The sequence below is a fragment of the Meles meles genome, chromosome 14 (genome assembly GCF_922984935.1).
Source record: "Meles meles chromosome 14, mMelMel3.1 paternal haplotype, whole genome shotgun sequence".
NCBI lineage: Eukaryota > Metazoa > Chordata > Mammalia > Carnivora > Mustelidae > Meles > Meles meles.
In genome coordinates, this window is record NC_060079.1 from 76,192,018 (window position 1) to 76,205,220 (window position 13,203).

At 35.2% G+C, this 13,203-nt stretch overlaps 1 protein-coding gene across 4 annotated transcripts in view; it reads right to left on the minus strand.

The window, feature by feature from the left end:
* NALCN (sodium leak channel, non-selective) overlaps window positions 1-13,203 on the minus strand; it is a 319,112-nt gene that overhangs the window by 168,271 nt on the left and 137,638 nt on the right. For all 4 annotated transcript variants that reach the window (XM_045978577.1, XM_045978576.1, XM_045978575.1 and 1 more), the window contains one exon: window positions 389-556. In XM_045978577.1, the coding sequence (XP_045834533.1) occupies window positions 389-556 (168 nt within the window). The remainder of the gene's footprint in view (window positions 1-388; window positions 557-13,203) is intronic.

Consider the following 13,203-nt stretch of genomic DNA (forward strand, 5'->3'; position numbering starts at 1 on the left):
TCCTTTCCTGAGGTACCAGAAGTATAGAGATTCAAGTTGTAATTTGGCAGCTGAAATTAAAATTTCTCTGAAAATAACAGCTTTGGAATTGCCAATAAATAAAATTAGTGAAGTTGGAATGCACTTTTTTTCATCTAAGGAGAAAATTTCATCTAAAATATCTCCCTTTATTATTGTGCATTTTTAGAAGTTTGAAAAACAATGATTAATTTATGAATGCACTATTTTTGGTGTTGAATATGTCACTGGGTTTACCTCAAGTTTGTGTTTATTATATAATAATTATATATAACCATTTAATATAATTCTGTATAGTTGTTACAATGTGACTGGTATTTTCTCTGGAAAGAAAAAAATTCTATAGACAAGCAGACATTCCTCATATTACCTGAAAGTATGTGAACTGAGAATGATAAAGATCTGGATATACATGGAGAGTAGTTCCAATTACGAGTAGTAGTTCAAATTTGTGGAGAGATGAGCTAATATATCCAGTAAATCCCAAACACCATATCTTCAGAAGTGCTTCCAAATCAAAAAGTACTGTAAAAGCCACCTGGAGGAACAAAGAGACAGTGAAATTGGAACCTAAAATTATAATTTATTTCAAAATATTTCATACATGTGCTAGTATTTGAATTTCAGCTGCTATTACATAAAATGAAAAGCTCACAAGGATCTAGAGTGACATGTTAAAAAAAAAAAGGTTTTGAAAAACAACAACAGACCGTAGCAGACCAAATACAACTTGAGTAATCAACGAAATGTGTTAACATGTTAATGTTTGTGTTATTTTTTATTACCCACTATTTGATATTTATTTAAAAATGATTTAATTGAATATTGTATATGCAGAAAGGCTGCATTTTTCCATAAATTATATTTTCTAAAGGCAGGTTCTATAATGCACATGGCATGTTGTAAAATGATTTACATATTACTAAGAATCAGTAAACTAAAATAAAAAAGTGTAGATCTCACTATGGGTCCACATAAATGAGCAAATATGGATTCTATATCAAGCAATTTATATACACACACACATAAATTACTATATTAATATGATTTATGTCTGCATTATTAAGAAAATTAACAATGAATATTAATATGTTAATAAATGAGTACTACAGCCTTTTAATATATTGCATTAATCCTATGAACTTGCTATTACAAACACCAGTGTTATAAAATACACTTATAAACACAGCATGTTATTTTTCCTTTACTTGTCCTATGGGTAAGAATACTCATTTTACAAAGAAGTTTGCAACTGGAATTAAAGTTTGTAATATAAAATTAACTTCTAATTAAAGACCACAAAAATGAGTGTTGGAATTAGTAAAACATATCCCTCTGAGAAGATACCAGATGATTTAATGGGAAATAGGAACAGAGGAGTGCTTCCCTCTTTTTTTCTAGGCCAACATAGACTATCAGAAGGGATTTTTTTTCCCACTCATATTACACAATAAAGTCCATATTTGAAAACCTACAGGTAACATTCTACTCAATGGTGAAAAACTGAGAACTTTTCTCCTAAGATGAGTAACAAGACAGTGATGTCCGTTTTCTTTTACTCAACATAGTACTGGAAGTCTAAGCCACAGCAATCAGGCAAGCAAAAGAAATCAGAAGCATACAGACTGGTAAGGACTAAGTAGTAAGAACTAGAACAAACAATCTTAAAGTTTATATGGAACGACAAAAGACCCTGAAAAGTCAAAGCAGCTTGAAAAAGTGGAAGAAAATGGGAGGTATCACAACCCCAGATTTCAAGATATTCTATAAAACTATAGTAATCAAAACAGTATGATATTGGCACAAAAACAAACACATAGATCAATAGAGAGCCCAGAAATAAACCCATGATTATATAGTTAATAAATCTATGACAAAAGATTAAATATGCAATATAAAAAGATAGTCTCTTTTCAAAACCCCACCGGTGTTGGGAAAGTTGGACAGTTCCCATATTAGGTGCAATATTCACAATTTTTATATCTTCTTGTTGAATTGTTCCCTTTATGATTATATTGTGTTCTTCTTTGTCTCTTGTTAGTTTTTGTTTTAAAGTCTATTTTGTTCACTATAAGGATTGCTATCCCAGCTTCTTTTTCACCGCCATTTGCATGATAAATGCTTTTCTAATCCCTTTATTTTCGATGTATCTGAAATGAGTCTTTTATAGGCAGCGTATAAATGGGTCTTGCTTTTTAATCCATTCTGTCATGCTATGTCTTTTGATTGGAGCATTTAGTCCATTTACTTTCAAAGTAATTTTGATAGAAATGTACTTATTGCCATTTTGTTACTTGTTTTATGGTTGTTTCTGTAGTTCTTCTCTGTTCCTTTTTTTTCTTGCTCTCTTCTCTCAGAGTTTGCTGGCTTTTTTAAATGAAATATTTGGAGTCCTCTTTATTTTTTGTATATCTATTACTGGCTTTTAATTTTTGATTACCAATCAGTTTGCATCGAACATCTTAGGAATATATTACATTGATGGTTCATTAAGGTTGAAGCCATTCTTTTTTTTTTTTTTTAATTTAAATTCAATTAGCCAGCATATAGTACACCATTTTGATGCAGTGTTCAATGATTCCTTAGTTGTGCATAAAACTCAGTGCTCATCAAATCACATGCCCTTCTTAACGCCCATCACCCAGTTACTCTATCCCCCCACTCCCATCCCTTCTGTAACCCTCAGTTTGTTTCCTGGAGTCAAGAATCTCTCATGGTTTTTCTCCCTCTCTGATTTCTTCCCATTCAGTTTTCCCTCCCTTCCTCTTGAACACATTCTTTACTCATCTCCCCTCCATATTTTTAGGTACATGTGTCAAATTTTACATTCTTTTATTTTATGAGTCTCTTAACCAATTTTTATAGATACTTAAATTTATTGCTTTTGTGTTTCTTGCTCCTCTTGCTCTTACTTATGGTCTTATTTTCCACTCAAAGTGTCCCTTTTAACACTTCTGGTAGATCTGGTTTAATGGTCATGAATTCCTTTAGCTTTTGTTTGTCTCAGAAACTCTTTATCCCTCCTTCTATTCTGAACGATAGCCTTATTGGATAGTGTATTCTTGGCTGCAGGATTTTTCTTTCAGCACTTTAAAAATATTACGACACTTTCTTCTGGCCTGAAAATTTCTGCTGAAAAATCATCTGATAACCTTATAGGGTTTCCCCTTGATGTAACAGATTTCTTTTCCCTTGCTGATTTTAAAATTCTCTGTCACTATTTTTTGCCATTTTAATTACTATGTACCTTGTTGTGGACCTCCTTGGTTGATTTTGTTGAGGGCTCTCTGTGCCTCCCAAATCTGGACTTCTGTTTCTTTCCCCAAATTTGAGAAGTTTTCAGCTATTTTTTCTTCAAATACATTTTCTGCCCTCATTTCTCTTTCTTCTACTGGGATCCCTCTAATGCAAATACTATTATAATTAATGGTGTCGCTGAATTCCCTATTTTCATTTTTTAAAAAAATTTAAAAGATTTTATTTATTTGACAGAGAGAGATCACAAGTAGGCACAGAGGCAAGCAGAGGGGGAGGGGGAAGTAGGCTCCCTGCTGAGCAGAGAGCCAGATGTAGGGCTCAATCCCAGGACCCTGAGTACATGACCTGAGCCAAAGGTACAGAGGCTTAACCCACTGAGCCACCCAGGCACTCCTATTTTCATTTATTATTATTATTTTTTCTCTCTCTCATGTTCAGCTTGATTGCTTTACATTACCCTCTCTTTCAAATTGCTGATTGAGTCTTCTGCTTCTTCTAGTCTATTTATTCTATTTGGTTTATTTTAAATTTTTATTATTGAGTTCTTCATTTCTGATTGGCTCTTTGTTACATTTTCTGTCTCTTTATTAAGGGCCTCAGTGACGTTCTCCACTCTTTTCTCAAGTCCAGTAAGTATCTATATGACCATTACTTTAAATTCTCTATTAGGGATATTACTTATCTTCATTTCATTTAATTCTTTTGCTGTAATTTTGTCCTGTTCTTTCATTTGGGACATATTGCTCTATATCCTCACTTTGTCTAACTCTCTGTATCTGCTTCTGTTTTAGGAAAGTTCGCTACATCTCCTGCTTAAAAGTAGTGACCTTATAAAGAAGAGTTTCTGTAGTGCCCTGCAGTGCAATGTTGCTGCTCACCAGAACTTGGTGCTTCAAGTCTGTCTCTTATGTATGTTGTGTGTGCCCTAGTGTTATGGCTGAGCTTCTTTTGCTCTCAGTCCAGTTGTCTGCAATCATTCTCTATGCCTATTTTGGGCAGGGTTTGGTCCCTGTGTTGTCAGTATGCTAGTCTGGGGCTGCCTAAGGTTTGAGTTGAGTCTGACTAGGCATTTTCCAGAGATGCAGTAGCACCAAACTGTAGGGTAGTTCCCCTGTGTTGTCCCCTGAGATGCTTTCATTGATGGTTGGGGCCAGTAGTCAGACAAGATGTCTGTCCCCAACCCACTACTGGTGTCATAGTTGGACTGATGTGTGTGTTCTTCCCCTCTCCCCGTGGTAGGAGTCTCTTTGGGGTGATGCTGACCCCTGTTGGGGCTGCTTCTATACTGCCAGTCTTGTAGCACTGGTCAAGTGTGTACTAAAAAGGCAGGTCTGCAGGAGAATGCTTGTGTGGGACATACTGTTAGCAAATTAGGTGGACAGTGTTGTCCTCATGTTGGTTCCCACAGGTATATAAGTGTCTAGGCTGGGGATGGGGGAGGGAAATTGCACCTGCCATCTCCTTTGTTCTTGAAGTCCACCAAGGACCCCTGCCCCTCTAGCACATGCTCTAAGATTAATACACAAATCTCCCTCCCATAAATCCCATGTGATTTTCAAACTGCTGTATCTCCCTCCTGCCCATGGATAGTCCCTCAGGTTAATTTAGCTCACAACTGTATCTCCGAGGCTCTTCTTACCCTCTTCAATGTGGTATCTTCTCTCCATTTAGTTGTGGATAGTCTGTTCTGCCAGTCCTCAGGTTGTTTTCTGGATTATTTACACTGATGTGGGTGTTACCTCATTTTTTCTTTGAGATGAGTTAATTTAGGGTCCTCCTACTCTGCCATCTTACCCAGAAGTCTTCAATGTTTATTTGGTTCAACACTTTCCTTACTGATTTATTGAAGGGTTGGATTTCCTTGATTAGGAAGCATCAGGAAAAATGGTTAAACAGTTTTCTACATCTAAAACAAGACTGTACTAACTGTCCTTACACAATATCAGTATTTTATTGGGCTTTTATATCTACATATACATTCTCAAAGCTGGCATTCCTGGGGCAAAGGACAGGTTTGCATGTTTAAAATTTTAGAAAATATTAAGGGATTACTTTCAAAATGTTATCATAAGTCTTTTGCCTTCTAGCAAGGTAGGAAAGGGTTTCTTGTCCTAAATCTATACTATCACCAGATGTAATGAAACTTAATCAAACTTACTTATCTGTCATATGTGTATTGATCATTTAGATTTTTCTTTTTAAAACAATTTTCCTGTTCATAACCATGCCAGTTTTCTACGGTGGTGTTTTGTTTTTCTTATCAGTTTTCAGAGTTGCTGATATTAAGGACATTAATCTTTGTCTGCTATATGAACTGCAAATATTTTTTCCCTAGTCAATAGTTTGATTTTTAACTTTGGTGGCAGTAGCTTTACTACAAGCACTTTAAATTTTATTTGGTCACATATTTCTACGTTTATCTTTTTAAATTTTTTCTTTATCTTTTAAAACAAAATAGGACTGTAGGAAGACTATTACTGAGTCTTCTTATCCAAAAAACACAGTTTTTCTATTTATTTGGATGACGTTCTTTAATAAAAATTTCCCCCATAAAGATGTTATTATTTGCTTGTGAAATTTATTTCTATGACTTTAATAGTCTGATAACTAATGTAAATGCGTTTTTTACCCTTTTTCTTTCTATTTATTTATTTATTTACCATTTCCACCTAGTTAGTTCCAGTGGAGTAAAAAAGCTATTGATTTTTCTATAATGATTTTCTATACCCACCTTACTACATTCTTCTAATATTTTAAATAATACCTCCTGGGTTTTATAGAAATATGTAAATTTCACCTGCAAATGAAGATAAGATTTTTTCAAGACTTCTTTTGGAGTTAATTGTATTAATTCACTAGCTATAATGCTACATCTGTATTATAATACACTAGCTAATGAATTGGCAGTAAGAGAAATCCCTAATTTGCCCCTATTTTCAAAGAAAATTTTCAGCATTCATGTAAAATGGTTGCAATGGGTTTTGGTAAATATGTTTAAGGGCTTTCCTTCTGCTCTGCTTACAGGATTTTAGTTTTTAATTTACTGAGGCAAAGAAATATATTACAAGAGTCTTTGATGTTGACCATTTATATATTCCTGGAATAAATCTTAGATGGTAATGCTAGCCTGCTGGATTTTATTGAATAACATGTTAATTATAATACTTGTAGCTATTGTCATATATGAAATTGGTCCATAATTTTACCTGTACTATCATAATCAAGGTTTTGGTTAAGATTACGCTAGCTTTCTCAAACTTACTGTGGAGTTTTCCATCTTTTGCATGATCTGTAATTTTTCAAATAAAATAAGAATTATTTCATCTTTGAAAGTAGGTACAATCCATGCGAACTCCAACCCCATGTGTAAGCAGGCTTGTGTTGACACATTTTCAGTACAGCTTACTCTTTTTCTAACCATCGGCAGTCAAGGTCAAAATTGAAAGTTTCCTTATCATATCCTCCTGAGGGTGGACTTTTTCCTTCTTTCACTGAAATAGAGACCTCAGGTGTCCCATGTTATGTGGAGGTCTCTATTCTGGCACCTCACTTTCACAGTCTCTTCTATCCTGGTTATAGCTCTTAAAATTGCAAGTTTTAGGTGACAAAGATATGCAAATGCCCTCAGAGTAGCCATTGGTGTTAGTGCCCATCTTATGTTCTGCACTTACATCACACTTAATTTTTGGCCTTGAGAATATTCCTAAATCTTTTGCATGCCCTGCTAAGCATTTAAAATACAATAATATTGTAGTTGTCACTTTTAGTTATTTCATGGAGAGATGATTTTCAGCCACCTTTTGGGGCCACCTTGTATGTGTTTCCTATAATCAATACACTATTTGAGTTTGTGTTTAAGCATAATCCGATTTTCTAGGTCTTTTGAGAGGAAAATTCAATCTGTACATATTTAATGTGCCAAAATTAGCCTTGGTCTTCTTTCCAATTTTTTGTATGTCATTGCTATAAATTTTTCTTGTCGTTTCTGACATGGTGAAACTGTTGCTAATATCTTCCCCCCTTAGTAATTTAGACATTCTACTCTCTTTTTCTAATCCCCCAGTTCAGTTTGCAACTGTCATAAATCAATCTATCCTTTTTTATTATTGCATCAAAATTGAATAATTGTAAGCTCCTCTCCCACACAAATTTGCTTGCTCACGCATCCCTTACACCTCCGCCATCTGCATAGCATGCTTCTATCACCCCATGTTTCATAGGTATCATGCCCCTTCCTAAATCCTGCTTTTTTGGAGATTGTTTACACATTTACTTCTAGTTTCTTGAACCATAACTATTTTTTTCCAAAGGATTCTTGTGTGACATGTTTATTGTCATCTTTCATTTGGACTGGACACCTACCTCTCTTCTTTTCTTATCAGCCTCTCTGGTCTACATTTGCTTTTCCTTTGCTACTTCTCCAATATACTTATGATTAGAATGCTTTAGAGTAGTTTGCTCATATAAATATCACAAGTTGTACATTCTTTTAAACTTTCCTATTCAAAATTCATTTTTTCTTCCAATTTTTATTTGAATTCTAGTTAGTTAACATATAGTGTAATATCGGTTTCAGGAGTAGAAGTTAGTGGTTCATCTGGTTCATCACTTACATGTAACAGCCAGTGCTCATTATATCAATACCTTAATTGATACCTTAATTAACACTTTAATACCCATCATCCACCAAAATGCATTTTTAACATGGACATGACTATTCTTGCTGCATACAGATTCTTTGCTCTCAATGGTCTGTACATATATTAACTCACTGCCTTCTACCTTCCAATATTGTAGATGAGTTGTATCTGATGCACAGTACATTTATTTTGCTTTTGCTGATTTTTTAAGCCTGCTGAGAGGCTTAAGCATTTTTCCTTATGCTTACAACCAAGGAAGGTCACCAGGACATGCCTAGGAATTATTATTTTTTTTTTTTTCATTTAATCTCCCTGAGATTTAGTGATTCCTTTCAATCTACTGATTTATGCTTTTCTTCAATTTAGGAACATTTTTCTCTCATTATTAATTTTCTTCTATCCATTCTTTTTTTCCTCCAGGAGCTTGTATTGGTCACATCGGAGCTGTTATTCTCTTTCGCTTTTTCCTTCATGATTTCTGCCATTTCTTTGAGTTCTCCCACCACTTGATCTTCTGTATTAATAATTCTTTCTCAACATCAACCACATCCTTTTTCAGCTTTTTTAAAAAAAAAGTTTAGCTAAAGTTTCAGAAAGTTTGTTTTGTGTCTTAGTTGCCTGTGCTTGAGACATTAAAAGACGAAACAAAACAAAATAAACCCTGCTGTCTTCCATCAATTTTACTTGTTTGGGAAACTCCTATACTTGTTCATCTTGGTTTTCTGAGTTTTATCCTTAGTTTCTGGGTCCCTTTGTATGAGAATAATTTTTATTTGCATGTTCATGACTGCATGTTTTTTGTTTGTTTGTTTTTGTTTTTGTCTTTTAGGATCTTGAGCAGTGACAAATGAGAGCTTGTAGGGGGGACTGATTTTTATGGTAAGTGACCTAAAAACCCATGGTCTCTCTGCTGGCCAGCAAGGAGGGAGCTGCCCTTTGTCAAGGCTCATCCTAGGCTGGTGGAATCCATTTCCAACTGCCTCTACCCGAAAACAATTAAGCTTCTAGCGAGGTTCCTTTCCTGGCTCATCAACATCAGTGGGATTTTTTGGCTCTCTCTGGACCACAAGCAACCATGGGGCAGGTGTAACTCCTATGCATGGTCAGCCCCAGACAGCCAGAGGATCCAAATCTCTGCCAGTTTTTTGTTTGTTTGTTTTGTTTTAAAATCTTTTTGTTTTATTTATTTGTTTATTTACTAACATACAATCCATAAGCTTTAACAAAGAGGTGAGTTTTCTCCAGCTCTGGTTTCTTAGTCTGGGTCTTATAACAATATGAAAGCCATTGGGGGATCACTGGAGAAACTGAAACACAGAGGGGTCTGTCCTGATGGTCCAACCTGCAGCTCGACCTGGCTACTGTATTAGTGGAGGGAACAATGACAGGCGCCCACACATCTATCTCTAGGCTTCACCTGTATTTTCAGACTTTCTTTCCAAAGGAGAGAATGAACTCCATATCAAAGTGTCTTTTTTTTTTTTTTAAAGTTGGGAACTACTGATAAATACCTGAAATATATCCAAATAGATTGTCAAATTATATGTAAATACAACTAATCACTTTACTAACTTTGCATTTGTTATCAAAAGACAGATGGAATGATCTCTTTGAAGGATCATAATTCATGATTAAATATGCAGCTGGATCCATTTGCATTATTATTTGCTCAGTGGGAAAATCTATGTGCTTTTCAAACCCACCAAGAGTCACTAAAAATGCATTTAGCAAACTGTTATGTGATTATGTGTAAATACCATATTCCCACTCATTTTCCTACTGGAGTTCCTGATTCCAGTACTCGTGGGATCCAATACCTCATTTTAACATAATTTGTTAATTATTATAAGCTAACACTCCAGTTCTTTGAGAAAAAGTGATCCCAGGGTGGTAAAATTTTATGAAAAATGTTATACATGAAAATATATATAACTTGGTTATAACTAGGGGTTACTCTGGTGTAGGGAAGAACTATGTCAGGAATTAAAGGAGTGATTTAGGAAAATCAAATTAGCTTACATGTTCATGAAGTATTTTAATGTAGGCCAGAAGGTTTAGTGCTGTGTTTCAATTCAGAGGAATATCACTGTTCAGAAGCACTGGAGTGGAACAGTGAGGGGGAAGCTGTAGCAACCCTTCTCAGTGGGTTGACAATAGCTTGACAATAGCTGAGCAGGGAGGAACTTGCCAGGGTCTTGCTGTTGGCCATACAAAAGGGAGAAGGCCTCAGGGCTGCCTGCAGAACCTAGACACCTGAAGGAGTGCTCATAAGAATCAACCAGAAATGTGTCCAGTCTCAGGCTTCCTTCAAATCCCAGGCAGTCAACTGTGCAACCCCATGGGAGGGTGGATTCCCACTCATCACTACTGGTCTGGGAGGGCACATGCCATTGCTGTTCCCCCTCCCTCTGCAGCTCCCACATGGACAAAGTCCATGGGACCTTTCCTCTGTCTCCAATCCCTGCAGCACATGATACGATATGTGAGAGCTTACAAGTTGAAACTCATCTTTTCAAGAGTGAAGTTAAGTGATAAACTTCCCATAAATATTGTCACATTACTTAAAACAACTTGGAAACAGTACGTGAAGAAAACAAATATTTTTCTTCTTACAATTTTCCTAAGTCAGTGTTTTCCAATTCTTTTTTTTTTTTTTTTAAACACCACCTCCTCCCCAACCAGGGGTCTTTTTAGATATTTTGTTTCTAATCATCACCCCATATGGAATTTTAATACAACAGATATGTTATATATCTGTCTCTCTACTTCATATGTCTATCTCTGCTTTATAAATAGAAAGAGTAAGGTTTTTTTTTGCCTCCCTAAAAACCAATTTTTACCCCTTTACAGGTATTTTCACTCCCTGTTGAAAATGCACACTCTATAGATATATCTGGTTTCATGTCACCATAGCAAATTTTAACTAATATTTTCAGAAATGCAGGTTATATGAGTTCTTTAAGCAAAGAACTAAGCTTTGTTATTTCTTCTCCAAGTTTTCATTTCATAATAATACTTATGCCATTTCATATATACCATAATGCACCCTCTTGTCCTCAAGAAAATTGTCAATAATGGAATGCGATTTAAAAATTAGAAGAGTTATTCCAAAAAACAGTATTATATTTGTTTCCAGGAAACTATGTCACTTGTGAAAATATTTTTTTAGAGTGAAAAGTATGAGCAATTGATTTAAAATGCTTGTTTACTAAAATAACTTGTCATTGGATTTGTGAGGCTAACAGGTAAACAGTAAGATGAGTGGCAAATTTCTGAGGCTAAGGAGAAAAATAACCAAATGAAAATGACATGCATAATGTAAATACAACAATAGAAATCATTCTGCCCTTTTAATTCAATGAATAATGTATGAGCATTTATAGGTGACAAATCATAAATGAGCTGATTGTGCCATGTGGGTCTGAGAAGATAACATGGTAGAGATGCAGCCCAAATGTAGGAAAGATACTTGAAATATGTTATCCAAGATTTGTGTTTCGGTCTCTATTTCACACTTCCATAGGAACATAATGGATATTAATGAGAAAATGAATGCAAATTTGTCACAAAAGAAGATTAGAGAACACAAGTCATAAGATATCCAATTCAGGTAACTCTCTTCTCCTAAATGAAATTCAGATTAAATAACATCAAAATAAATGCTTATCTGCATCCCTCTAGAGGTGTCTGTAAATCACCTGCTCGTAGCCTACAGTGTACCGTCAGTATTCTACAGAAACAGTAAACTTCTGAAATGGATCACGGAATAGTTGAAAAGGTCATTATTATATTATTTTTCACCTAACAGGGTCCTGTCCGAGTCCTTTGGAAGAAAGGACCAAAAATATTATTGTCAGAAGAAGCTTATTTAATGAAAATTTTCCAAAAAGGAAATTAAACTTAATGATAATCTGAAAGACTGCTATTATGGTAAATGAGTCACTTTCTTAATTTGGTCATTTCTTGTGATTAATGAGGTGAAATATGAGTGTCAGATTTTGTTGGAAGTTAAATAAATGGGTCTTTCATTTAATTTTATTTTAACAAATATCATAAAGCCAAATGTCCTCAGAGGGACACAGAAGCTACTCTTCTAGAAAAGATTAGTTTTTGAAAGATGGCAAATAGTCCACGCTTTAAGAAAGCCTTTCTGCTTCAAACACACAGCTGCCATAGAGAAACAGGAAACCAGAGAAACATCTTGGATTTAAACAAAGTAAATCTCTCTCCTGACCAGAAATGCTGTTCTTTACTGCTGGTTTCATTGTGCTAGCTCTCCCATCAATTCGTGACTTTCTTAAAATAGGAATTTGGGGGGCACCTGGGTGGCTCAGTGGGCTAAGCCTCTGCCTTTGGCTCTGGTCATGATCTTAGGGTCCTGGGATGGAGCCCCGCTTGGGCTCTTTGCTCAGCAGGGAGCCTACCCCCCCCACCCCCGCCTGCCTCTCTGCCTGTTTGTGATCTCTGTCTGTCAAATAAATAAATAAAATCTTAAAAAAAAGAGGAATTTTGTTAAAACTGTTAATCTTCTGTGCATAACACTGTGCTGATAAGTTTCTGTTAAACATATAGTCTAATAGATATACCTTTATATTTATATGTTTTTACATAACAAGAAAAAAGTACTGTTCAAGTTTTAGTACTTAGGAGAATGGGACTATCCATTTATATTCATTATAAAAATGTGATTTTGTGTATAATACTACTAACAATGTTTCATCTTAGATCAGAATTAAAAATGAAAACTCTTAGCAAAGAAAGCAAATTTATCTTTTCACGTGTTTCATAGACTAAAAAAACAAAGAAAAGTTTTTCCTGTTTCTTAACTAATTTTTAAATTTAGGTTAGTAGCAAAACTGGTCTCCGGCTATATAACAGAAGCCAAGCAGCTTAATTTGTGCTTAAAAGTTGTTTTTTACACTGCAAGATGATTCTAACGGGTGCAGTGGTTTATTTTGGATTTTTTTAAAAGATTTTATTTATTTATTTGACACAGAGAGGGAGATCACAGAGTAGGCAGTACTTAATAAATACTTAATAACTACTAAGTATAAGTAGGCAGAGAGGCAGGCGGAGAGAGGTGGGAAGCAGGCTCTCTGCTGAGCAGAGAGCCCCGTGCGGAGCTTGATTCCAGGACCCTGAGATCATGACCTGAGCTGAAGGTAGAGGCTAAACCCACTGAGCCACCCAGGTGTCCCTATTTTGGATTTTTAAAATTATCCTGGAATTTGTGGGAACTCAAGAAATTACTTCTCTGAAAGCGCAGGGCCATGTGTGATCTATTTTA